The sequence below is a fragment of the Palaemon carinicauda genome, chromosome 4 (assembly GCF_036898095.1).
Source record: "Palaemon carinicauda isolate YSFRI2023 chromosome 4, ASM3689809v2, whole genome shotgun sequence".
Lineage (NCBI taxonomy): Eukaryota > Metazoa > Arthropoda > Malacostraca > Decapoda > Palaemonidae > Palaemon > Palaemon carinicauda.
In genome coordinates, this window is record NC_090728.1 from 85,314,501 (window position 1) to 85,339,913 (window position 25,413).

Genomic DNA, 25,413 nt, shown 5'->3' on the forward strand with positions numbered 1-25,413 from the left:
GATGAACTTTACAACCAGTATTTTTTTGTTAATCCGGCTGTAAATCCACATTCTCTCTGTGTTCTTGCTAGGATATTATTGTTCTCAATCATCCCCGTGTGCTGAGTGTAGGCCATGGCCTTCTGACGTTGGTAGACGTATGCTTTGAGGAGGAGGAGAACTTTGCTTCTTCCTTCTGCTAATCAGTTGCATCTGCTTTTGCTACCTTTGGACTTGTGTCGGCGAGTTTTAGATTTCGGTGGTGTGTAGGGTTCCTCCTGTGTTTGTCATACCCCACCGGAGGTTGGAGGCTCTCCTCTGTTCATGACAGCTACTGCCTACAAGGAGTGTGATTTGAGGGGGTTTTTCCCTCCTTAGGTCTCTCAGGTAGGCTACCCAGTGCCAGTGTAGCCTTGGTGACACAAGTGGTGAGGGGAATGCCAATGTGCTCTAATATAAGTGTTCCTGTGATGTCTCCAGTGGACCTCCACCTCCCTAAGGGGACCTGGTGCCCAAGGCTGGTGCCCAAGGATGTGTTCCCCTGGTGCCGAGGGTGTTCCTGTGCTTTTCCAGACCCAGTTACTCCTACCCACCCTTCCCTTTTGACAGGAGGGTTAAGGGACTGCTCCTTCCTCTAGGGGCGAGTGTTCCCCAGTGTTGTGGTTCCTGCTGGCGCAACCTTACTGATATTTCCCTTTGGGAAGTGTCGTCGTTTGGGTTTCTCAAACTTTGAATTCTCTACTTAGAGAGCCCAAGGGAAGGGTTGGAAAGAAGAAGAAAGTATGAGTTCTTTCTCCAGCAAATTCTCTTCTTTGTCGTCCTCTTTGACCTCTGACTCCATCTCTTTCTAAGATGAAGAAGTAAAGGAGGGCTTGTCAGCCATAGTTGGAGGAAAGGGCTCCTTTCGATGCCACCTCTCTTTGGAGGGATGGGCGGCACCAGAGTGGCTCCCGATCCCAAGGTGAAGGAGCCAAAGCCCTGTGTTTTGGTCCCTTAAGCCTGATGTATGCGGACTGAGTCATGACCATGTGTCACGGCTTTGAGCTTGCCCTCTTCAGCTTCCAACTCTTGTCACTTCTTTTAAGATGAAGAAATAGAGGAAGGCTTATCAGCTGTAGTCGTAGGCAAGAGCTCTTTTCAACACAATCTCTCTCAAGAGGGGTGGGCAGCATCTGCGTGGCTCCTAACGCTATGGTGAGGGAGCCATGGCACTGTGTTTGTATCGTATGATTTTGTTTTAGTAAATCTAAGATACTCCAAGCATTTAACAGGTGTCAAGAAACATGTACCTTTCCACTCACGGGAAAATAAAGTATTTTGTACAACTCAAGCCTTTCTGTTCAAATTCTGACCAGCAAATAAACACCGAATCCATGCTTTGTGCATTGAAAAACACTGGCTCTAGAGTAAGGGAGAAAACATTTCTTTGGTATTTTTATGTCATCTGCATTCCATGAATAGCATTTACAGTTCAGTTCTAGGAAACCATACAGCATTCTAACCCTTATAAGACTAATATCTGAAATAAACTGAGATGGTTTGGGCAAGTATATAGAAGGGATATGAACCAGTTATTATTATTATTATTATTATTATCATTACTTGCTAAGGTAAAATCCTAGTTGGAAAAGCAAGATGCTAAAAGCCCAGGGGCTCCAAAAGGGAAAATAGCTCGGTGAGGAAAGGAAATAAGGAAAAATAAAATATTTAAGAACAGTAACATTGAAATAAATATTTTCTATAAAAACTTAACAAAAAAAGGGGAAGAGAATTAAGATAGAATAGTGAGCCCGCGTGTACCCTCAAGCAAGAGAACTCTACCCCAAGACAGTAGAAGACCATGGTACAGAGGCTATGGCACTACCCAAGAATAGAGAACAATGGTTTGATTTTGGAGTGTCCTTCACCTAGAAGAGCTGCTTGCCATAGCTAAAGAGTCTCCTCTAGCCTTACCAAGAGGAAAGTAGCCACTGAACAGTTACAGTGCAGTAGTTAACCCCTTAAGTGAAGAAGAATTGTTTAGCAATCTCAGTGTTGTCAGGTGTATGAGGACAGAGGAGAATATATAAAGAATAGGCCAGACTATTCGGTGTATGTGCAGGGAAAGGGAAAGTGAACCGTAACCAGAAAGAAGGATCCAATGTCGTACCGTCTGGCCAATCAAAAGACCCCACTCTCTAGCGGTAGTATCTCAACGGGTAGCTAGTGCTCTGGCCAACCTATTACATCAAGTAAGAAAACAGTAGGTAAGGAAGTTGCAGGAAAAATCTAAAATCTTTCGTTCGGTAGGGAATGGATTACAAATGAAAGTACATACCATCTCTATAAACAAGCAGAGCTTCTGGTTCTGCATCCTTCTGTTTAACCTCTTGCTGTCTTGCTGCAACATGTGTCAAAATAAGGTCCAGCCGTGCATGTAATTGCGTCACTTGTGAAAAAGTTGACATTCGAGCAGCACTGATGTTGAAAAAAGGTTGCATCAACTTCTGCCGATCAGGAACAGTAGTAAGGTGACTCATATGATGATATAGGACTGATCGCACCCATTTTACATGATTTGCATTTCTGAAATGGACAAAATTACCATAAATAATGTAGCTGGTAAATTCTTTCAATTCAATGTGCAAGCCCTGAGAAATAATTTATTAAACAAGTCCCTTCTCAAGGTCTAACTACTTTAACCCCTTCGCCTCAATGCCATTGGTTTACGTCAAAACATGCCTGGTAATACACACGGTGATGTCGGGATAACATCTTAATTATTATTAGTATTATATTTTTATAAGCTAGGAAAGAGTATAGCACATGGCTGCATATCACACAAGTTCACACTCTTGGAAATTTCACTAAAAAATCTCCTCTGCTTAATATTAGCCCCTCATCCTCCTATCTTCAGCCAATCTACAAAGTTTTTGGGATTCTAGCCCTTATTTCTGAATATGTAAGAGCTATTTTAGTCTTTTTATGTTACCATGAAATAATCACACCACTCTCTCTAGCCAATGGCAACATTCCCTACCTTAGGCATTACTCAACCCTCACCCTCCAATTGGGAGACGAGTGTCTTACTAATACAAACCAAAATACTTGTGATTCAAGTCCTTCTTCATTGATTCTGTAAGGTCTATTTTAGTGTATACACATCTAACCTCATCACCAACCAAAATTATTGCGATTCTATAAGGTCTATTCTATTGTATTTATATATTGTCACAGTGTTCAAAGCACCGAGAAAGTCTCGTTGCCTTCGACTAATAATTCCCACCCACGAGACTATAACTTACCAATAATGCAAATGTTGACAGAAGATGAATTTATCTTTTTTCTTATTCATTCCTTTTTCTCGACTACCATTTCTACAGAATATCATCATCTTTATATTTTATATATTTCATATTAGTATTGTTCATTGTTTTCAGGAGTAAAAGTTAGCCTTTGTGATTATTTCCATTTACTGGCATTCTACGCAGTATTTGTCATGTTCTTACATAGGTAGTCTACTCTCAAGCTGGTGAAATACCAAAAACAGGATGATCCAGTTCATAGAAACAATATTACATCTCTCTCTGTCTCGGGGCCAGAACATTTTTCTTCCCCCCCTCCTCTCTCTCTCTCTCTCTCTCTCTCTCTCTCTCTCTCTCTCTCTCTCTCTCTCTCTCTCTCTCACTTTCTTTTCAGTAGATAACTTTGTGTTTATTGTATGCCTTGTACTTAGACATTATAGCAGACATTTTATGTCAAAGGAAACTGATATTTTTCTAACATTTCTTTATATGGTGAAATATTTTATTGACTACAGTAGCTGTTTTTTATATTTTGAAGGCTACCTATCGTGGAATTATTACATAATCACTTAGCAGTAACAAAATAAAAATGGAAATATACAAATTAAATATACAATTGCAGGTTAAAAAAAAATTCTCCTAGTCATAATTCTCGTACAGTACGGCCTCAAATTATGTGATTCCCCATTTATACGGTCACTAATTTTCAAAAATAAATTTTCTGTATCTGCGAAGCTGTTCAAAGTCTGCGAGTTAAGCACTACAAAACATATATCTATTGTCTTTTCAAGTATATTGGTAGCCAACAGTACGGTGCCCGATAACAAATGTAACCAAACGATATTCAACTTATATTTTATGAACACAATTTCATAATAAATAGCATATTCAAGGAAAAATTCCATATCAACAATGAAATCAACTTTTAACTACATGAGTCCGGCTGACAAAATGTAAACAAGAGTTGTGATGACGTTCTCAGCAATCTATCTTTCTCCAACCTTTCGCTTATTTCGATGGTAGTGTTAATGATGGTATATTAAAAGCATTATTTTTGTTTATTACAGTATATATAAAAGCTTTAATTTTCCCTGTGGGTGTTCAAGGTTTTCCCACGTAGGCTTGGTTCGTTTATCAGCAGTGAATAAACGTCGATACTATTTAAATAGTTAATTGTGCTTTAAGAAAACATGTACTTTTGTTTTACATTTTCTGTGCATTTTAACAACCTAGTATTGCTGACTTCTTTTTGTTTTACTTTTGGCTGTATTCAGATCAGCTGATATCTATAGAGTAATTCAGCTACCATAGATTTACATTCTAGGGGTGAAATTAATGCAGAGGGTAGCATCCTCTGCATATGTACCAAGCTTCTTTTCAAGACCCAACCACATTATACATATATAATTTGAAAGAAATGGGGCGAGTATGCTACTCTGTGAAATTCAAATACTACATCCCAAAAGTCACTACAGTGCACACCAACAATTTCTCTTTGCAATCTATATGAGGATATTCTCGATACTATCATCACCCTGAGACCAGCTGACACCCCCCCCCCCAAAAAAAAATCAATTGCTGTTGTTAAAATACACCTAAATTAATAAAGGAAAAGTAAAAAATTGCTTAAATGGAGCTTAGTTAGCATAAAAACCATGATTATTTTAGACTTTCAGTACAAGTACAATACGAGAGAGAGAGAGAGAGAGAGAGAGAGAGAGAGAGAGAGAGAGAGAGCTAAATTGTGGGTGCTGCTAGATGGGCAAGTGGTGATGCGAAGCACTTTAAGAAATGCCTATAATACACCAAAGGTGCAGTGATGCCGCTACCTAACCTATAAGGGGGTCAGGTATGTACATATAGAAAAAAAAAAAAAAAAAAAAAGGCTTAGTAAGAATGGTGGACTGAATACTGTACAATATGTTGACAAGTAGGTGGTTTTGATTAAATGCAAATGGCGTCTGTTGGGAGAGCAGAATTGAATCACGGGAAATGCGACGAAAGGTTGGAAGAGGGAACTCTGCAAAACTTGGGTACAGTACCCCATAGTCTTAGTGATGGTAGCAGACGTTGTGTGTGGGAGTGGGAAAAAAATAAAATGATAGTATGGTACATGTGGATGAAATTGCACTGAAAGCATGAATGAATACATCACAAGATTATGATAAAAAAGATAAGCATGTGTGATTCCCAGTTTTGTAGTTGTACTGTTGAGTGGAATGGAAGGGCCTTTATATAGAATAAAATTGTAAAGTGTGTATGGGTTGAGGGGCTGTTGATACTCCTTCATAATAGGAGAATACAGCATAAAACACTATGATCGGTTTCTTAACACATGATTCATCCTAAATTCAGAAGTTATAAATTAGGAAGTAATTGCTGTCTTCTTTTTCTAAAGCAGCCCCTCAAAAGGGTGACTGCTTTTACTAGAAAATAATAAATCAAATAATTCCAACCTGAAAAACAAGTTCGATAAATGTATCAATACTTACTTATGACCCTTTCCCATTATGGCAACTGCAAGCTGTTCCAAGAGAGGAACAACTGCTTGGACAGGAAGTCGCCGGACTGTCTTATTGATTGCTTTCACATCACCACCATCAAAAATATTTCTGAGAATATTCTGGTCTTTACTGTGCAATCCCTGAAAATAAAGTAAAGTAAGTATTTACATCATGATTGTAAACACCCCACGATTAGTAGTTGCAGATTGCCAACTAATTTTCATTCATCACATCACATGTACACAGCTGACCATTCAGTATCAATTTAGAAAATTATATGTGGAAGTTAAAAATGCCCAATAAAGTTGGCAAAATCCAATTTTTAAAAAAAAATTCACTTCCAACGACAAGGATTATTATTTATCCATTCCCACATAACCAAAGGTGAGTGCCTTTCCTTACCCTGACCTGAGACTTCAGATTTTAAAGACAAGGAAAATCAAAATTTCAACAATAAAACGTATTTCGTTACTTACCCCTAGATCGAATTGCTTATATCTAAGAGGTATGAGCTTTTGGAAGTTTCACAAAAATATTATACCCTTCTCTCCAATAACCACCAGGTGCCTGTTCCCATGGTGAAATCTATGCATGGTGGGCCAGAAACTCTTCCCACTTTTTGGTATTTATAATACAGAAGTCAACAGGATCTCTAGCTTGAAAGCGGAGGGAAGGAGGGATATAGTGTGGCCAATTAGTATCTAAATGATGAATTCTAATATCAAAATTCCTTTTATTTTGATGAATCTTACCTTTAAGTTCCATTGCTGACTAACACACTAACCTGTTGGTGGGAAAATAGTAACCAGATGAATCTAACTCCCTAATCTATTACAGTACTCTTGGCTTTAAATTTAGAATATCCCTTACCTTTGAAATTCCTGCAAAATTAGGGCTGACTCTCATGTACTATATCCATCATCAAGTTTTCTTACCTCTCTCCCAAATCTTGCTCTTATATATCATTATCTCTAGAATAAGTTTGATTACTCTGATTAAGTTGGAAAAACTTTAAAAAATTATTCTTAAGTTGCCTTTACTATTGTAAAAATCATCATACTTACTGAAGTTGTTTACTATTACAAAAGTTACTAGTATGTAAAAGCAGCCTGATAACTAACATCTAATGTATATCCTCTAATGTTATGATGCTAGATAATTAACAATAATATCCTTTAACCCTAAACCTTTCCAAAGCTACCATTTACATTGATTCCTTTTTTGCAAAGGAATCACTAAGAAATCGTACGCTTGAACTACCAGTGGTGGAAACAATTTCTATCTTCAAAACTTCCCCAAAACAACCCAAATAGTGTGTCTCTCAGCAGGGGCTTTGAAGCTACCTATTATGAAACCAAAAGACTGATCGTAATCACTTGGCTACATGGCAAAGGTAAAAACAAATACACCACACTTCTGGCATGTACTGCGATACTAATTTATATTAACAATTACGCTATACAATCTAATCTTATTCGCTCATTTCTGATACAGAAACAAAAGGAACAAGAAGTGGCTCATCAGTTATGACTTGTTTATTACAAGTTGGCCTAATTAATTACATCGTACCAAGGTTGACTGTAAGCCTTGGTTCATAAATAGAAGTATGATAATCAGGAGGTACATCAGAAGTTCTGATCCATACTTCCAATAAAAAGATTCCAAAATAATGTGGGATTCATCAGCGTGATAATCTTAAAATCCTATAGAATATTCTTAGAACAATAAACCTCTCTTGTGCTGATCTCTAAACCATGTTCAGATCTAAAATGCTTTTCATTAGAACAACCATATATACCCAGATTACATGAAAAGGATACCTTAGTGTAAAAATTTGGAGTTAAAATAACAAGCAAAAAAAAAAAAAAAAAAAAACAGATAAAGCATGACATGTAAAAAAAAAGAAAGAAAAAAAAAAATTCATAACCCACTATGGCCCCTGTGGCTGCGGGGCATAAATACAATTAGAATAGCGCCAACTTATCCCTGCGAGTCATAAGAGGCGACTAAAGGGGAAGGGACGAGGGGGCTGGGAACCGCCTCTCCTGTATTATAACCCTGTGAGACATCAAAGAGGTGGAGCTGGGGGGAGAGTGACTGCTCCCTGCACTCTAGTTTTGGGGTGCTTGAATGTGCGTGGATGTAGTACGATAGAGAGTAAACGATGTGATTTTGGAAGTATGTTTAGGAATAGAAGGATGGATATATTGGCTTTGTGTGAGACAAAGATAAAAGGGAAAGGTGAAGTGATGTTTGGTGAAATGTCTGGTAGAGTGTCTGGGATTGAAAGGGGAAGAGCAAGAGAAGGTGTGGCTTTATTGCTGAGTGAATGGATGACAGGTAAAGTAGTGGAATGGAAGGAGATATCATCTAGGTTAATGTGGGTGAGGGTTGGGTTAGGTTAGGTAGGGAATGTTGGGCTTTTGTCAGTGCGTGTGGGCCAGGTTGTGAGAAAAGTGAAGAGCGGAATGAGTTCTGGAATGAACTAACTAGGTGTGTAGAAGGAATTATGTAGTTGTCATGGGTGACTTAAATGCTAGAGTGGGCACTGGAGAGGTAGGTGTCATTGGGAAGTATGGCGTACCAGGTGAGATACTGGTAGATATGTGTGTTGAACAAGAGATGGTGATAAGTTTTAGCTTTTTCAAAAAGAATGATAAAAAAAAGTATACATGGATAAGAGTGGCAAATGGAAGAGTGGTAGAAAGGGTGTTAATGGATTATGTGTTGATAACTAAAAGAATGTTTGGAAGATTGAAAGACGTGCACGTGTTTAGGGGTATGGCTAACGGTATGTCTGATCATTTTTTGGTGGAAGGAAAATTAGTTGTAGCAAAAGAGTGGGGGAATAGAGTAGGTGGATGTAGAAGGGAGCTAGTGAGGGTTGAAGAGCTAATAAAACCGGGAGTAAAAAGTAAATATCAAGAGAGGTTGAAAATGTCATATTATGAAGTAAAAAAAAGAGAAAATGGTAATTTAGAGGAGTGGAAGTTATTAAAAGAAAATTTTGTTGGGATTGCAAGTGATTTGTGTGGCAAGAAGTTTGTTGGAGGCAGCATGAGGAAGGGCAGTGAATGGTGGAATGAAGGAGTGAAAGTAAAAGTGGAAGAGAAAAAGAGGACTTTTGAAGAATGGCGGTAGAGTAATAGTGTAGAGAAGTAAGCTATAGAGAGAAAAATGTGGAGGTAAAGCGCAAGGTAAGTGAGGCAAAGAGGGCAGGTGACCTGAGGTGGGGTCAGGGATTTGGGTCATTCATATGAAGAGAATAAAAAGTTTTGGAAAGAACTGAAGAGACTAAGGAAGGTTGGTTCAAGAATTGAAGAGACAGTGAAAGATGGAAATGGAAGGTTGTTAAAAGGAGAAGAGGCACGGATAAGGTGGGCGGAGTACTTTGAAAATTTACTGAATGTTGAGTATAATAGGGAGGCAGATATAATTGCTGTTGCAGGTGTTGAGGTGCTGGTGATGGGAGATGAGAATGAGAGCGAGATTACAAGAGAGGAAGTGAGGAGAGCACTAGATGAAACGAGAGTAGGAAAAGCATCTGGTATGGATGGTGTGAGAGCTGAGATGTTGAAGGAAGGGGGTGTGACTGTGAAGGAAGGGGGTATGACTGTACTTGAATGGTTGGTGAGATTGTTTAATATGTGTTTTGTGTTGTCAATGGTACCAGTAGATTGGGTTTGTGCGTGTATTGTACCACTATATAAGGGTAAGGGAGATGTGCATGAGTGTTGTAATTCAAGGGGTATTAGTTTGTTGAGTGTAGTTAGAAAAGTGTATAGTAGAGTACTGATAGATAGGATTAAGGATAAAACAGAGAATGCAATCTTAGAAGTACAGGGTGGTTTTAGAAGAGGTAGGGGGTGTATGAATTAGATTTTTACAGTTAGGAAGATATGCAAGAAATATTTAGCAAAAGGTAAGGAGGTGTATGTTGCGTTTATGGATCTGGAGAAAGCGTATGATAGAGTTGATAGGGAAGCAATGTGGAATGTGATGAGGTTATATGAAGCTGGTGGAAGGTTGTTGCAAGCAGTGAAAAGTTTCTACAAAGGTAGTAAAGCATGTGTTAGGATAGGAAATGAAGTGAGCGATTGGTTTTCGGTGAGAGTGGGGCTGAGACAGGGATGTGTAATGTTGCCGTGGTTGTTTAACTTGTATGTTGATGGAGTGGTGAGAGAGGTGAATGCTCGAGTGCTTGGACGAGGATTGAAACTGGTAGACAAGAATGACCATGAATGGGAGGTAAATCAGTTGTTGTTTACAGATGATACTGTATTGGTTGCAGACGCGGAAGAGAAGCTTGGCAGATTAGTGACAGAATTTGAAAGGGTGTGTGAGAGAAGGAAGTTGAGAGTTAATGTGGGTAAGAGTAAGGTTATGAGATGTACGAGAAGGGAAGGTGGTGGGAGGTTGAATGTCATGTTGAATGGACAGTTACTTGAGGAGGTGGATCAGTTTAAGTACTTGGGGTGTCTGTTGTTGCAGCAAATGCTGGAGTGGAAGCAGATGTACGTCAAGAGTGTGAATGAATGATGCAAAGTGTTGGGGGCAGTTAAGGGAGTAGTAAAAATTAGAGGGTTGGGCATGAATGTAAAGAGAGTTCTGTACGAGAAAGTGATTGTACCAACTGTGATGTATGGATCGGAATTATGGGGAATGAAAGTGACGGTAAGACAGAAATTGAATGTGTTTGAGAAGCAGTGTTTAAGGAGTATGGCTGGTGTATTTCGAGTAGATAGGTTTAGGAACGGAGTAGTGAGGGTGAGAACGGGTGTAAGTAATGAGTTAGCAGCTAGAGTGGATTTGAATGTGAGGTGGTTTGGCCACGTTGAGAGAATTGAAAATGGCTGTTTGCTAAAGAAGGTGATGAATGCAAGAGTTGATGGGAGAAGTACAAGAGGAAGGACAAGGTTTAGGTGGATGGACGGAGTGAAGGAAGCTCTGGTTGATAGGAGGATAGATATGAGAGAGGCAAGAGAACGTGCTAGAAATAGGAATGAATGGCAAGCGATTGTGACGCAGTTCCGGTAGGCCCTGCTGCTTCCTTGGATGACCGCGGAGGTAAGAGCAGTAGGGGATTCAGCTTTATGAAGCTTCATCTGTGGTGGATAACAGGGGAGGGTGGGATGTGGCACCCTAGCAGTACCAGCCGAACTTGGTTGAGTCCTTTGTTAGGCTGGGAGGAATGTAAAGAGGAGAGGTCCCCTTTTTTGTTTCATTTGTTTGATGTCAGCTATCCCCCAAAATTGGGGAAAGTGCCTTGGTATATGTATGTATGTCTGTATAATAGTACAGTAAATTAATCAAAAGATTGCAGCAAACTCTTGAAAATTTGGATATAAAGATTTTTAATAAGAAAAATTGTAGTATATGGATCTAAAATTTGACCCTATTCCCCCCCCCCCCACAAAAAAAAAAAAAAAGTATCAAATAGTTCTACCATTTAGCCAACAAACAAATAATTTACATAGAAGTAAATCTTCTAATCTGAACACCAATTACCCATACAATATTATAATTCTACCCATGTATCAATATATTTTAAAATTCAAATCCTACCTTATAAGCATTAGAGTGACAAAACCAGAAAATTAAACCTACCTGTAGTAATATCTGAGCAAAATCATCTGTCCCAGAGAATGATGTCCCCTGAGTACCAGTAGTATCCAAAGCCAGAACATTTAATCTTTCTTCCATTGGCAATGATGCTACATTGTCATCGCCCCTTTTTCTCTTGGCCTTCCCTTTCTGTAAAAAAGAATAAAAAATATTTTACCACTATATAAACTCAAATATCTTGCTCTACTAATAATATTTAGATAGAACATTCCGCCATAAAATCATGTTGAGGTCTTCAATTCATAAGAAACAACATTAATAATACATTAGTACCGCAAGCACCAAATATAAATGAAACAAAGTCTAAATATCTATAAATTTCTTTACATATTATTCTGGAATTTTTTTTTTTTTTTTTTTTTTTTACAAAACTATAAGGTTTCTAAAAGTCTGAGAAATACTACCAATGGGTAGTCAACAGTACCCTGAACTTTAAGATCAAGCGCTTTCATTAGCTTGCATGCACAATGAACAGGGTAACATTCTCCTCTTTTGTTTCCACATCTGACAAAATATTCCACTCTCACCTACAAGATTAATTTTCATATCTTCTCTTTACTTGCAACAATAAATTATACACTTTCTTTACTCATGTTATATAAAATAAGGGGCCTATTGTTTTCTGCCACATTATTGTATCTACACCTAATTTCAAGGATCTTGAACATCTTGTCTTTAGTTATCTGGATTTAAGTTCTACTTCTATTCTAAACACACACACACACACACACACACACACACACTCTCTCTCTCCACACATACATACACACACTCTTTCTCTCTCTGTGAGAGTATTAAAAACCAGACACGCTGATAGTGGGAAAGGATTTGTTTATAGTTACATGCAACTTTTTTCAAAATATGACAATTTCTAAGAAAATTGTATTTTTCCTAACTTACTTGCCACATGCCACATCCAAAAAGATAGGATATACCCTCAGCGTCAGCTCTCTGACCAGAGTTTTCTCTCCTAACAGGCCATACCCCCGAACACCCGCTTCTCACCTGCGCAACCCTGACCTCTCGTTTCCCAGCATGCCCTAGAGGTCGCCATTAACCATTCTACTCTGTTCCCAAGGAAAGAGCATATGACAGCTGGGTCTATAGTGGGGATGGATGGGGTCTATAGTGGGGACGGATGAGGAGCAATTACGTTATTGGGACGTGGTAAGTATGTCAGGAAAAATACAATTTTCTTAAAAAATGTCATTTGTTCCGACACAAAACCTTACTACATCCCAAAAATAGGAGCCTCAGAATTAGGAGGCGGGAAAATAGACCCGTGCAAGAGGTGAGCGAGCTGCGAAAGAGGCAAGGACTGTCAAGGAAAAAGTCAAAAGGTATTAAGAAACGTAGGTTTAGAAAAGTAACACTCACCCAGAGGACATCTTTCTTCTGGGCCCTTCCATGTTAGGCTGAGGGGATAGGGATTTGAGATGCTCTACCCCTCGCCGTTCCATCCGGACTGTGTTGAATGTGGATGCCCTTAGATCCTCTGCTGGGCGACCACGACAGGACCAAGCTTGAAGCCCTCCAGTGACTTGAGGGAGCAGTCCTTAAGGTAGTGGGTCGTGAAGGTTAATTGTCTTGTCCATACACCTGCCCTCAGGGTGTGGCTGACCGCCATGTTCCTCTCAAAGGCCAACGAAGTGCCGATGCCCTGTAAGTCGTGAGGTTTGGCGGATCTGGGAGAGACTTCACCCTTCGTCAGGTACGCCCTTCTGATCGTCTCCCGGAGCCAGAAGGAGATTGTAATCTTTGAGACTGCCTTCTTCACAATACCCGTAGTCACGAACCCCCTGATAGCTGGTCGGAGGGCAAAGGTCTTTGAGAGATATTTCCGCACGGAACTCACTGAGCAAAAGAGGTCTTCTGGGTTATCTGTCCTGGGAATAGCAGGGAGGGCGAACTCGTTGAAGCAGGGGTTATCTATCGCCAGGTTCTGTTTCTTCGCCACGAAGGAGGGAGCAAACTTGAAGAACAACTCCTTCCACCTGTGAGAATGGGAGACGTCCGCTGAGAAACCGTGCAGCTCGCCTACCCTCTTGGCCGAGGCCAGGGCAAGGAGGATAAGCGTCTTCAGGGTCAGCTCCTTGTCAGTAATTTTTCTCAGGGATTCGAATGAAGGCTTCTTCATGGCGTCAAGGACTTTGACGATGTCCCGTGTGGGAACCTTGAGAGTCCTGGGGGGGCAGGACTGCTTAAACCTTTAAACCAGCATCAAGAGGCACTTGGAGGAGCTTAGTAAAGCCCTTGAGGAGGAAAACCTGGGTCAGGGGTTCTCAGAATCCCTTTACTGCTGGTACTGAGATGCCCCGGTCGAGTCGTAGGGGCACCAGGAAAACCGCGATGACAAGGACTAAGGCCTTGAGGGGCTGAATGCTCTCCTTGTTGCATTGTTTGCCAAAGGTCGTCCTTCTTACCTGGTACAGTAGGGTCCCGAATTATGCGAGAATTTGGTCGATGAAAGGCCTCGTGTAATTGGAAATTCGTATATTTCGAAACACATCATGGCGGCAAACAGCAACCTACCCGTCAATTTTTTTTTTCACTCCATTTCTAGCTTTCTAGCTATATATATACTGTATATACACTGTGTGTGTGTATGTATGTGTGTATGTATATATTATATATATATATAAAACATATATATATATATATATATATATATATATATATATATATATATATATACTGTAGCTTTTATCTTAACAATACTGTAAGAAATCCTTCTTATAGATTTTTTTTATAAAATACTGTACAAAATTTCTTTTATGGATAAATAAAACAATAAAAAGTTGTTAAAGTTTTGATAATTTTATATGACTGTAGTATTTACTACTGTACTATGCATAGCTTACTGTTTTCAGTATTTTCCGAATGATGTAGAATTATTTCCTATAGATACAAAAAACAAAAAAGGGTTTTCAAGGTTTGATACAGTACGTATCTAGCAATAGTTAAAAATTACAGTATAGTACTGTATATCCATGATGACACTCCCACACGTAAACACGGCCACTAGGCGCAAGTGTGCACTAGGCTGCTGTACGATAATCACGCTTTTTTTTGCCCTGAGCGGTCATTTCACTAATGATAATTTTTCAAAGTTAATATAATTTCTTTATGCTTATAATTCGTAATTATAGTTAAAAGTAGGGATATTAATTAAATGGTTGAGTAAAAAAAACAATTAATACTACTATTATTTAATTTCAAATGGCTACATAATACTGAATATTCTAATGGGTTCTTTTTATCTTCAATCGTAAATCTTACGCCTGGATAAGCAACAAAAGGAAAGGAATAGGTCTCTCTCTCTCTCTCTCTCTCTCTCTCTCTCTCTCTCTCTCTCTCTCTCTCTCTCTCTCTCTCTTCATATCGTTTCCTGTATAGTTTTCAAATATGTTCGTCATACATTTGTACATTATTTATCCACTTTATTCTCTCTCTCTCTCTCTCTCTCTCTCTCTCTCTCTCTCTCTCTCTCTCTCTCTCTCTCTCTCTCTCTCTGCGTTTCCTTTCCCTTTATAGTTTTGTGAAATTTCGTTGTCCAGTCATTCGGTAATGAGAAGTCATTTTCGCTTTCGACATCGAAAGAAAACTTTGTTTCTTCAATATACTCATCACTGGAGGATTCAGAACTAGTGCTCTCATTATCAAACAGGTTATCATTATCAAAATCCACAACAAGAATATCATTTATTTCATCTAAAGAAATAACCTTCCTCTTTAGACCTTTCATTACAAAAGGAACAACAAATAACCACTTATGCATGAACGCCCGAGCGCACTGATAGGAAACCAGTTCAAACCACAGTTTTGTAACATCAAGCTACCTTCAGAAAAATAGTTGCCAGACATCATATAAGTTTCTATTCAGTCCCCATATGCTGAGAGTGTTGCCAAGTGGTGATCCTATACTTACTATACGAGTAAAGTAACATCACGAGACTGACGGCTTGTAAAAGGCAATTAAAGTCATGAACGGAATTACAGTTGAAGGCGGTACCGAGTAGATCGTGGTGAACGGTTTATCACGTGGGTGACGCTTAACAGGTTAAAAAAAACATTTTATATAGTTCGGTATTTTCTCTATCCATCCTCTCCCAGAAAACCTTCAAATGTGAATTATCGGAATGTGTGCAGATCTTGGCAGTGCGATAACTAGTTAGCGACTGAGAATAAAAAAAAATAAAAAGCCCGATTGACGAATGACGATGCTGATGAAGAGGATATCGAATACCGATTTTTCCCTAATTGATTTTTTCTACGTTCTGTCTAATCCAATGTACAGTACATTCTTATGTAAAGGGCGAACCCCAACATTTCTTGATGCTGCTACACTTTAATTATAGATATTTTACCACCAATTTATAATCTTTATTTATAATAACATCTTTAGTAAAAGCTCTTCAATATCACTTTCAGGAGTAAATGCGTTTATGATCGACGATGAAACGTAAAAAAAAACGTTTTCCTTTTAAGAAGGCGTTTTCTAGGAAAAAAAAAAAAACAACACGAAATAAAATTGCTCATATTTCATATATTTTGATTTTCTAACATTATTATTACATAGTACCTGGTAAGATATCTTTTGCCGCAAAAGTTAACCTATAGACAGATGTTAAAATTGGTTAGCGAGTTCGTTATGATCAGCGATGGAATGTACTAAACAAAGTAATGGGTTTGGTTGTGGTGACATGTTTGGCAGTAGCATGATATAAAATAGTCTTTATTTTGATGGTTTTTAATTTAAAGTTTAATGAATAAGGATTTTTCACCATAATCACAACATAAGTATAAAAATTAATTAGTACAAATATGGAATATTATACATATAGGTGTTGGACAGTTAGGCTAGGCCTAGCGACAAGTTCACACAACAGATGGGCAAACCTTAACATTTTTCATCCAAAACTAGTCTTAAAATGTTTGAACAGAAATCTTTCTCTCACATTCTCCCCCCCCCCCCTTCTCAGACATCGGGGAACCATCACCCCCCCCCCCAGTACAATTAAGAAAACAATAGATTTCCTACGCTTCGCGGTGCTTGACTCGCGGATTTAGAATGCTCCTCGCAAATACAGGAAAATTAATTTTTAAAAACTATCGATCGCGTAATTGAGGAATCGCGTAATTAGAACACGTGTAATTCGGGACCCTACTGTATATGGCTCTCGAGGATTGTCTGAGGTTCGAGGTCATCTGGGCTGCTGCCCTCTTGGAGTGCCCCTCCCTCCTTAGCAAATGCTGGATAGTTTCCAAGCATGAAAGGAGAGGTTTTGGAAACCTTTGTGGAACCTCTGGAAGTGAGGTTGTCTTACCAGGTCTCTTTGTAGAGGTAGGGGGCCACGGGGTTTCCACTGCCAACGCCTTCAGGTCCATGAACCACTCCCTTTCGGGCCCCCACGGGGCTATCAGAGTTATCTTTGCTTGCTTTGCCCTCAAAAAGGGGTTTAAGGTCTACCGCAGAAGGGTGAATGGGGGGAAGCTGTACACATCGAGGCCGTCCCACGGATGTTGAAACGCATCTTTCAGAGCAGCTGTTAGGTCCGGCACTGGGGAACAGAAGACTGGCAGCTTCCCGTTCAGCCTTGTTGCAAAAAGGTCCAGGCACGGCGAGCTCCACTTCTCTATCACTGCCCTTGTCACCTTCGGCTGAAGGGACCATTCCCCCGGCAACACTTGACCCTTAATGCTGAGACCGTCTGTGACGACGTTCCTCTTCCCTGGGATGTACCTGGCCGTCAGAGAGATGGCTTTGTCCACGGCTCTGGATAGAATTTTTATCACCAAGTCGTAGATCCGGCGGGAGCACAGGCCGCCTATTTCTTGATGTAGGGGACGACGGTGGCATTATCGCTCATCAGGGCTATCCTTCTTTCCACTAATGAGCTTCCCAAGACAATGAGAGCCTTCTATACTGCCAGAAGCTCGAACTCATTTATATTGAGGATCTGCTCCTCCAGGGACCAATGACCTTTGGCCGTTTCGTCCAGCAGGTGGGTTCACCATCCCTCCCTGGATGCGTCCAGGAAAAGGACTTCCGAAAGAGAAACCAATAGTAAAACCCCTGCCCGGGTGTTCCTAGGATCCAACCACCACTTGACTGCTTCCCTGGAAGGGGGAAAGCTTTGCTGACAGACACTGGATTGCTAGGGCCTGTACCACTTTCAGGTCCCACTGGGTTGGGCATAGAATCAACCTTCCCTTGGGAACGAGCTTCTCCAGGAAAAACAGGTGGCCTACCAGTCTCTGCCACTCCTTTGATGATGCCGGTTCTCCCCTGATGAAAGACTTCACCCAATCCTCTAGATTCTCGATCCTCTCCTTTGTCACAAAGGTCCTGACTTGTACGGAGCATATTTCCATGACCAGGTACACTGCCCTCGTGGTAGGTGAGGGCTGCGAATACTCCCAGTTGAACACCACCCACAGTTCCGTGCAGAAGGCCACCAATTCGTCCCTCTGCTCTGACAACAGCTCTCTGGACTCGGGAGGAGTAACCAGTCGTCGAGATCCAGTGATGCCTCACAACAAGAAATTACTTTGTTCTGGAGTGGCTTTCATTCTGTGAAATTTTTGTGTTATAAGTCACATTTTACATGTAAATTGTCTCATTCTTTCCAAACCCTACAAAACCACCACATGAAATTTTATAATAAGGCTTCAGTATAACCACAATGAAACACTGTGCAGCCAAATACATTTGAAGCATTCAATATACCTAAACTAATTATTAATACTTGTAAATTAAGTAGTTATTAGAACATAATGCAATAAATGGAAAATAATACAATACATACTGTACAGTACAATACTGTACATATGCTCAATATACAGTACCATATGTACTGTACATATGCACAATATACAGTACCATATGTACTGTACTATTATAGTTACCCTTACTACAGAGATACATTTTCTATTGTGTAAACCCATTTTCGTCAACTTTTTTTATAGGTGACTATTTCATTCTCAGCCTGGCTGGCAAATCTCTTTTCTTATCATGAAACATTTTTTGCAATGTGAGTAAGAAAAATCTTCGCATCTCGTTTCCCAGAGTGAAAATTTCATAAGCAGATTCTTTCGTGAAGAGAGGTATGACTGTACCTCAGAAGTCTAATCTCTCTCTTGTGGGGCCACTGGGAGACCAGGGAAAAGACTCTGGTAAAGACCTGAAGTGCAGTCGACAAGCCAAAGCAGAGGGTGCAGAACTGGAAGACCTCTTCTCCCCAATTGAACCAGAGGAACTTCCTGCTAGACGGGTGCACTGGAATCTGGAAACATGAGTCCTTGAAGTCTAGGGATAGCATGAAATCCTCTTCTATGATAGCTTCCAGGACTGTCTTAGCCGTTTCCACCTTGAACGCGGTCTTGGTGACAAAGCGGTTGAGGCCGAGAGATTGATGACTGGACGCCAACTACCCGAGGCCTTTTTCACCAGGAACAGGCGGCTGAAGAAGGCCGGCAGGTCGGGGCACAACCTAGTTAGCCCCTTTTGAGGAGCAGGTCTTGAATTTCTCTTTCTAAGGACCTCTGACATGTTTTCCTCCTTGGGGAGTAAGAAGAAGGCCTTGAGGCCCCACATCAAGGGAGGCGTGGAGCCCTTGAAGGGGATTCGGTAACATTCCTTCAACACTTGCACCGTCCACTGATCTGCTCCTTCCTTCGCCCAATTTCTCCACTTTGTATTGAGGCATACCCCTACAGCTGGAGGGCACAGGGGAGAGGGGCCTTGCCCCCTACTTCCGCTTGAAGAAGCGGCTGCTACGTGCCCCTCAGTTTGCTGGGGCTCTATGCCTACTACCGTCCGAGGCCGAGTCAGAGGGGCCTAATGGGAGGAGGACGAAGCTTGGACTGTTGGCATAGAAGGTCGCCCACCTGCCTGGGCTCTGGCCCTGCTGTGATCTCGAGGCTGGTATTAGGGGCGTGAAGACAAAGATGACAACGATGCGGACACCCTGTGAAGCCTCCCGTCACGACTCTCCTTCCTCCACTTGTCCAGGTCCTCCGGAAGAGAGCCTCCCTGACGATGGGGGCGTCGCTTTGAGTCATTCGCTCCGTGTCCAGGAGTTTCTTTAGCATCCTATGGAGGGGTCCTCCAGCGCAGGACCCAGTTCAATGCTGTGGTGTACGACTAGCACACCACGAAGGCTACGCCCCTCGACCCAGAGACTGCCAATTCCATGAACTGCTCCTTTGCCCGGCCGCTCCTCACATTTTTCTCTAGGGTGAAGGAAACCAGGCCCATGGACCAGATGTCTAGCCAAGAAGCCGCGTCTCCAGAGACCCATGCGGCCGCTTCCATGGCTGTCACCTCCTGGACCGTGAAGCTCACGGCCCCACCTGACAGTCTATCAATCCTCTGTGGAACCGGGGGCCAAGGCAGCCAGGTTCCCTTCTGATGGCTGATGTACCTGGGAGATCCCATCCGGAGTGTAGAACCGCCTGTGTTTCACCTCCGGAAAGGGTAAAAACTTTAGTGCACCATGGCGCCTATTCGTTCCTTTCGGCTACGTGGTGATCCTCTCGAGTGACTGTCTGATGTCCTGCGAGAGGAGTAGAACCAGGGAGGGCCTTGCCTCCCAAGGGGATCCAAACCAGCGTTCCAGACGGGAGCTGTGGGGCCAAACCTGCATCGGAGCGAGATCGGGTAAATTGTTGAGTATCCTTATCAGATCCAACACCCTCCGGAAGAACAACACTTCTTCTACCACCTCGTGCTTCTGGTGGTCTCGCAATGCCACCCTTCGAAGCACACTTGTTGGGTTTTGGGAACCCCACTCGATGTAACTAGCTATGGATCCGGAGATCGCATATCCCAGCGGTCCTCTTCTCTTTAGCTCCGCTTCAGTTCTGGGGCAGGATCCAAAGAACCAAAGCTGTAGAAGCGAGGTCTAGAATGATGATGTCCCCCCACACGGTCCTCTGTTCTTCCCCTCCATGGGTCGGTCCTTGACCGGGGAGGACAGGTGACGTCATCTAACAGGAGAAAATCATCCCAAAGGATCTGGGGGACCGGGTCCGTAGTTCCCCATTCTGGAAAAGGATCCCTTAGGGGGGACCTGAACAGTGTTCGTGGGGGTGCCTGAAAAGGCTTCTTGCTCCCTCGAGGTTAGATCAGATGCAGGGAGACGTTGAGCAGAGGTTAAGGATGCCAGCCCGAAGGTGGAGGGCGGCTCCTCTGCATGCGAAAGAGCAGAGGAGCCGGTCACTGGCGACGGATATAAGGCCGTAAGGCCGCGCCGTGAGGAGGGTTGGCAGCTATGATGACCTATAAGGTCTAGTTGTCCTTACCACGCCATCGGCAGCAACTCTGGAGCAGGCACTCACATTTAGACATTACTGCCTTTAACATGCCAACAACCCTCTATGTGGTCCTCTCCGGAGAAAGTAAAGGCAAGGACAAGAACTTCTCTCTGACCCAAAGGTAACTTCCTCCGCTAATGCGGGTAATCCAGGAGACAGACAGGGACCCGTGCCGCTTAGCACAAGACGAACAGACTGAAGAAGCGTGAGAACCACAGTCCTTTCTTGAGGGCGACTTGTCCCTCTTGACTTTCTTCTTTTTCTTTGTGGCCATCTTGGCCCAGTAAGCATCACTCCAGCCCACACACTCATCACACATGTAGTTCTGAGAACGCACACAGCCACAAAACGAAGTACACATCACGTGGGGATCGTCTTCTACGTGGACAAAAAAGCTGTACAGAGTTTACCATCCACTTGGGCAATGACGCTGCACTTGCAGAGATTCTATAATTATAATTAGAGATAGAGGAATACGAGATCCACACAAGTACACTAAGTCCACGAAAACTTTGATGAACACGAGCGACGGAGCATAAGGAGACAATTCAAATACAGAAAAACAAAGGCACTGTACTACAGCTGTAGAAACAAAGGCACTGTACTACAGCTGTAGAAACAAAGGCACTGTACTACAGCTGTAGAAACAAAGGCACTGTACTACAGCTGTAGAAACAAAGGCACTGTACTACAGCTGTAGCACATCACTAGTAAGACCCCATCTAGAATACAAGTCCAATTCTCGGTCCAAAGTATTTTGAGAGAGAGAGAGAGAGAGAGAGAGAGAGAGAAAGAGAGAGAGAGAGAGAGAGAGAGAGAGAGAGAGAGAGATGAGAGAGAGAGAGAGAGAGAGAGAGAGAGAGAGAGCCTTACCTTATTGCCTTATTTCTTGTTTGGGTTCCCCCAGGTCCTCAGTGTGAGGCACCTCGTATATCCACCAGAGCGTTGCTAATGCATCTTCCGGTGTATTTTGCATCTTCCAGTCTTGGATGGTCTGGGATGCATCTTAGGTATTTATCGAGCTGATTCTTAAACACATCTACGCTCACTCCTGATATGTTTCTTAGATGAGCTGGCAGCACATTAAATAGTCGCTGCATTATCGATGCTGGTGCGTAGTGGATTAATGTCCTGTGCGCCTTTCTCAGTTTACCTGGAATGCTTTTTGGCACTATTAATCTACCTCGGCTTGCTCTTTCTGATATTTTAAGCTCCATGATGTTTTCAGCAATTCCTTCTATTTGCTTCCATGCTTGTATTATCATGTAGCGTTCTCTTCTCCTTTCTAGACTGTATAGTTTTAAAAATTGCAGTCTTTCCCAGTAGTCAAGGTCCTTTAACTTCTATTCTAGCAGTATAGGACCTTTGTACACTCTCTATTTGCGCAATATCCTTTTGGTAGTGGTGGTACCATATCACATTGCAGTACTCGAGTGTACTACGCACATAAGTTTTGTAAAGCATAATCATGTGTTCAGCTTTTCTTGTTTTAAAGTGTCTGAATAACATTCCCATTTTTTGCTTTACATTTAGCCAACAGTGTTGCTATTTGGTCGTTGCATAACATATTCCTATTTAAAATTACACCAAGGTCTTTAATTGCTTCCTTGTTTGTGATTGTCTCATTATTAGGTCCCTTGTATGCATACACCATTCCTTCTCTGTTTCCATAATTTATTGATTCGAATTTATCGGAGTTAAATACCATCCTATTTATCTCCGCCCATGCATATATTTTGTTTAGATCTCTTTGTAGTGAGTTCCTATCTTCATCACAAGTAATTTCTCTACTTATTCTTGTGGTCATCGGCGAAACTTCTCACTACGGAGTTTTCAACATCACAGTCTATGTCTGAGATCATAATAACAAATAGCAGTGCAGCTAATACCGTACCTTGGGGCACACCAGATATTACCTGGGCTTCATCTGATTTCTCGTCATTTGCAACCACTATCTGTTTTCTGTTTTGCAGGAATTCTTTTACCCATTTTCCTATCTTTCCCACAATATTATGCTTTCTCCTTTTTTTCTCCAATATGTTATGGTCTACCTTGTCAAAGGCTTTTGCAAAATCTAGAGAGATCACATCTGTGTCTTTTTCATTTATCATATTATTGTATATGTTTTCATAGTGTGCTATCAGTTGGGTCTGTGTACTTTTTCCAGGTACGAAACCGTGTTGACCCATATTAAACAAATTATTTTTGACCAAATGGTTCATTATTTTCTTTTTTATTACCCTCTCATACACTTTCATAATATGTGATTGTTAGACTAACAGGTCTATAATTGCTTGCCTCTAGTCTTGATCCACTTTTGAAGATAGGGGTTATATAAGCTAATTTATGTTTAACATATATCTCGCTCATATCTACACTCTGTCTTAGCAGTATTGCAAGCGGCTTCGCGATAGTGTTTGCAGTTTTTTTTTAACAAAATCGCTGAACTCCATCTGGTCCAGCTGCCGATCCATTTTTAATTTCGTTTATAGCCGTGACAATATCTGCTTCATTAATATCTATATCCGTTAGATATACAACATTTTCTTCTCTCATTTCTGTTTCATTATTCTCATTCGCAATTCTTGGCGGTGAACTCACTCTTATATTTTTCTGCTAATATGTTGCATATTTCGTTTTTTTCATTCGTTAGCCGTCCTTCAATTCTTAGAGGGCCTATTTCTATTCTCCTTTTATTCATGTTTTTGCATAGGAGTAAAGTACTTTGGGGTTTCTTTTTATATTTTGAAGTGTCCTTTCTTATAAGTCCCTTTTTTCATTTTCTTTCGACTGTATAATCTTTTGTTCTGCATTTTCTATCTTACATTTTATTTCCCTCATTTCCACACATTTTTTTTCTTATGCAAGATTTTTCTTCCACTTTCTAATTTTCTGAAATAAGATCCTTCTGTCTCTTGGTATGCACGTCTTTTGTTTATTGTTTTTTTTCGGGTACATATTTTTCAACAATTTTCTCCAGTATTTTGTACAGTATGTCCGTATTTACCTGTATATTATCACTTATAAATACATTTTTCCATTCTTTATTCAGTTCTTCATTTATTTCTGACCATTTTATATTCTTACTGTAGAAGTTATATTTTCCATATCCTTCCCAAAGTTTTGTGCTTTTATTAATTCTGTGATCACTTGCTTTGGAATGAACTATCAATTCTATGACATTGTGGTCTGAAATTCCCGTGTTATACACTATTATTTCTTTAACATAATTCACCTCATTCACAAATACTAGATCTAGGACATTTTCCTTTCTTGTTGGAATGTGGTTTATTTGTTGCATATTATGTTTCTAATAGCATATCTTGAAGCTTTTCAAATTGCCTCTTATCTTCTGCGCTACTATTACTCTCTTTTTTATATGTGTACATACAACCACTTTCTTCTATCCGTTCTTTCCAATCCACGAAAGGAAAGTCAAAATCTCCGGATAGGAGTATATTCCAGTCTTTATGGTTTCTACATATATCATCTATTTTTTCTATTATCATGTCAAACTCCTGAGAGAGAGAGAGAGAGAGAGAGAGAGAGAGAGAGAGAGAGGAGAGAGAGAGAGAGAGAGAGAGAGGAGAGAGAGAGAGAGAGAGAGAGTGAGAGAGAGAGAGAGAGAGAGAGAGAGAGAGAGAGAGAGAGGTAGAGAGAGAGAGAGAGAGAGAGAGAGGAGAGAGAGAGAGAGAGGAGAGAGAGAGAGAGAGAGAGAGAGGAGAGGAGAGACGAGAGAGAGAGAGAGAGAGAGAGAGGAGAGAGAGAGAGATGAGAGAGAGAGAGAGAGAGAGAGAGAGAGAGAGAGAGAGAGAGAGAGAGAGAGAGGAGAGAGAGAGTGAGAGAGAGAGAGAGAAGAGAGAGAGAGAGAGAGAGAGAGAGAGAGAGAGAGAGAGAGAGAGAGAGTGAGAGAGAGAGAGAGAAGAGAGAGAGAGAGAGAGAGAGAGAGAGAGAGAGAGAGAGAGAGAGAGAGAGAGAGAGAGAGAGGAGAGAGTGAGAGATGAGGAGGGAGAGAGAGAGAGAGAGAGAGAGAGAGAGAGAGAGAGAGAGAGAGAGAGAGAGAGAGAGAGAGAGAGAGAGAGAGAGTTTTTTTTATAAGTATGGAGAAGGGATGATTGATATGTCATAAAGATGTTCTAGATCCCTGGTCCAAAGTCCAAGAATACATACATGTGGTATTTTCTTCTACTTTTATCTTCTGTTTGTAAGCCTTTTGTGTGATGTGTAATGGATGCTAAAGCTTCATGTTTTTTTTTCTTTTATGGTTCTTTTGCTACAAATGATGTTCATGGATTAAGACAAGTAAGGCAGCAGTAAATCTCCATGGATTAAAGTGTAACTCTTTTCAAGATGAGAAAAATTACTTTTAAAAAAGTAATTTTCCATTTGAAAGGAAGAATATAAAAAGGAAACAAGCAGACATTTCAGGGTGGCTCAGCTCAATCAGGCTCCCATAAATATGCCAAAAATAGCTACTCCAACAAAAGATAATGGTTGGCCTATTTCTGGAGACTTCATCGAGCCAGTGCAGTCAGAAGGACATATGTTGCCTGCAAGTCTTCAGGTAATTCTATAAGAACCCTCGGAGAAGAATCAAGTGATGAAGATTTTGGCCTTTTCACTGATGAACCATATCATTCAGATTCAAAAGATTCTTATAGTGCCTAACTTTTATAGCGAATATTCTATAAACAGATAAAGTT

General features: G+C 40.9%; 1 protein-coding gene across 1 annotated transcript in view; it reads right to left on the reverse strand.

The window, feature by feature from the left end:
• The window catches only part of LOC137640041 (WD repeat-containing protein 43), a 134,296-nt gene that overhangs the window by 13,060 nt on the left and 95,823 nt on the right, over positions 1-25,413 (reverse strand). The window contains exons 8-10 of the mRNA XM_068372421.1: positions 11,375-11,521; positions 5,756-5,907; positions 2,297-2,544 (exon numbers count right to left, since the gene is read on the reverse strand). Coding sequence (XP_068228522.1) covers positions 2,297-2,544; positions 5,756-5,907; positions 11,375-11,521 — 547 coding nt within the window. The remainder of the gene's footprint in view (positions 1-2,296; positions 2,545-5,755; positions 5,908-11,374; positions 11,522-25,413) is intronic.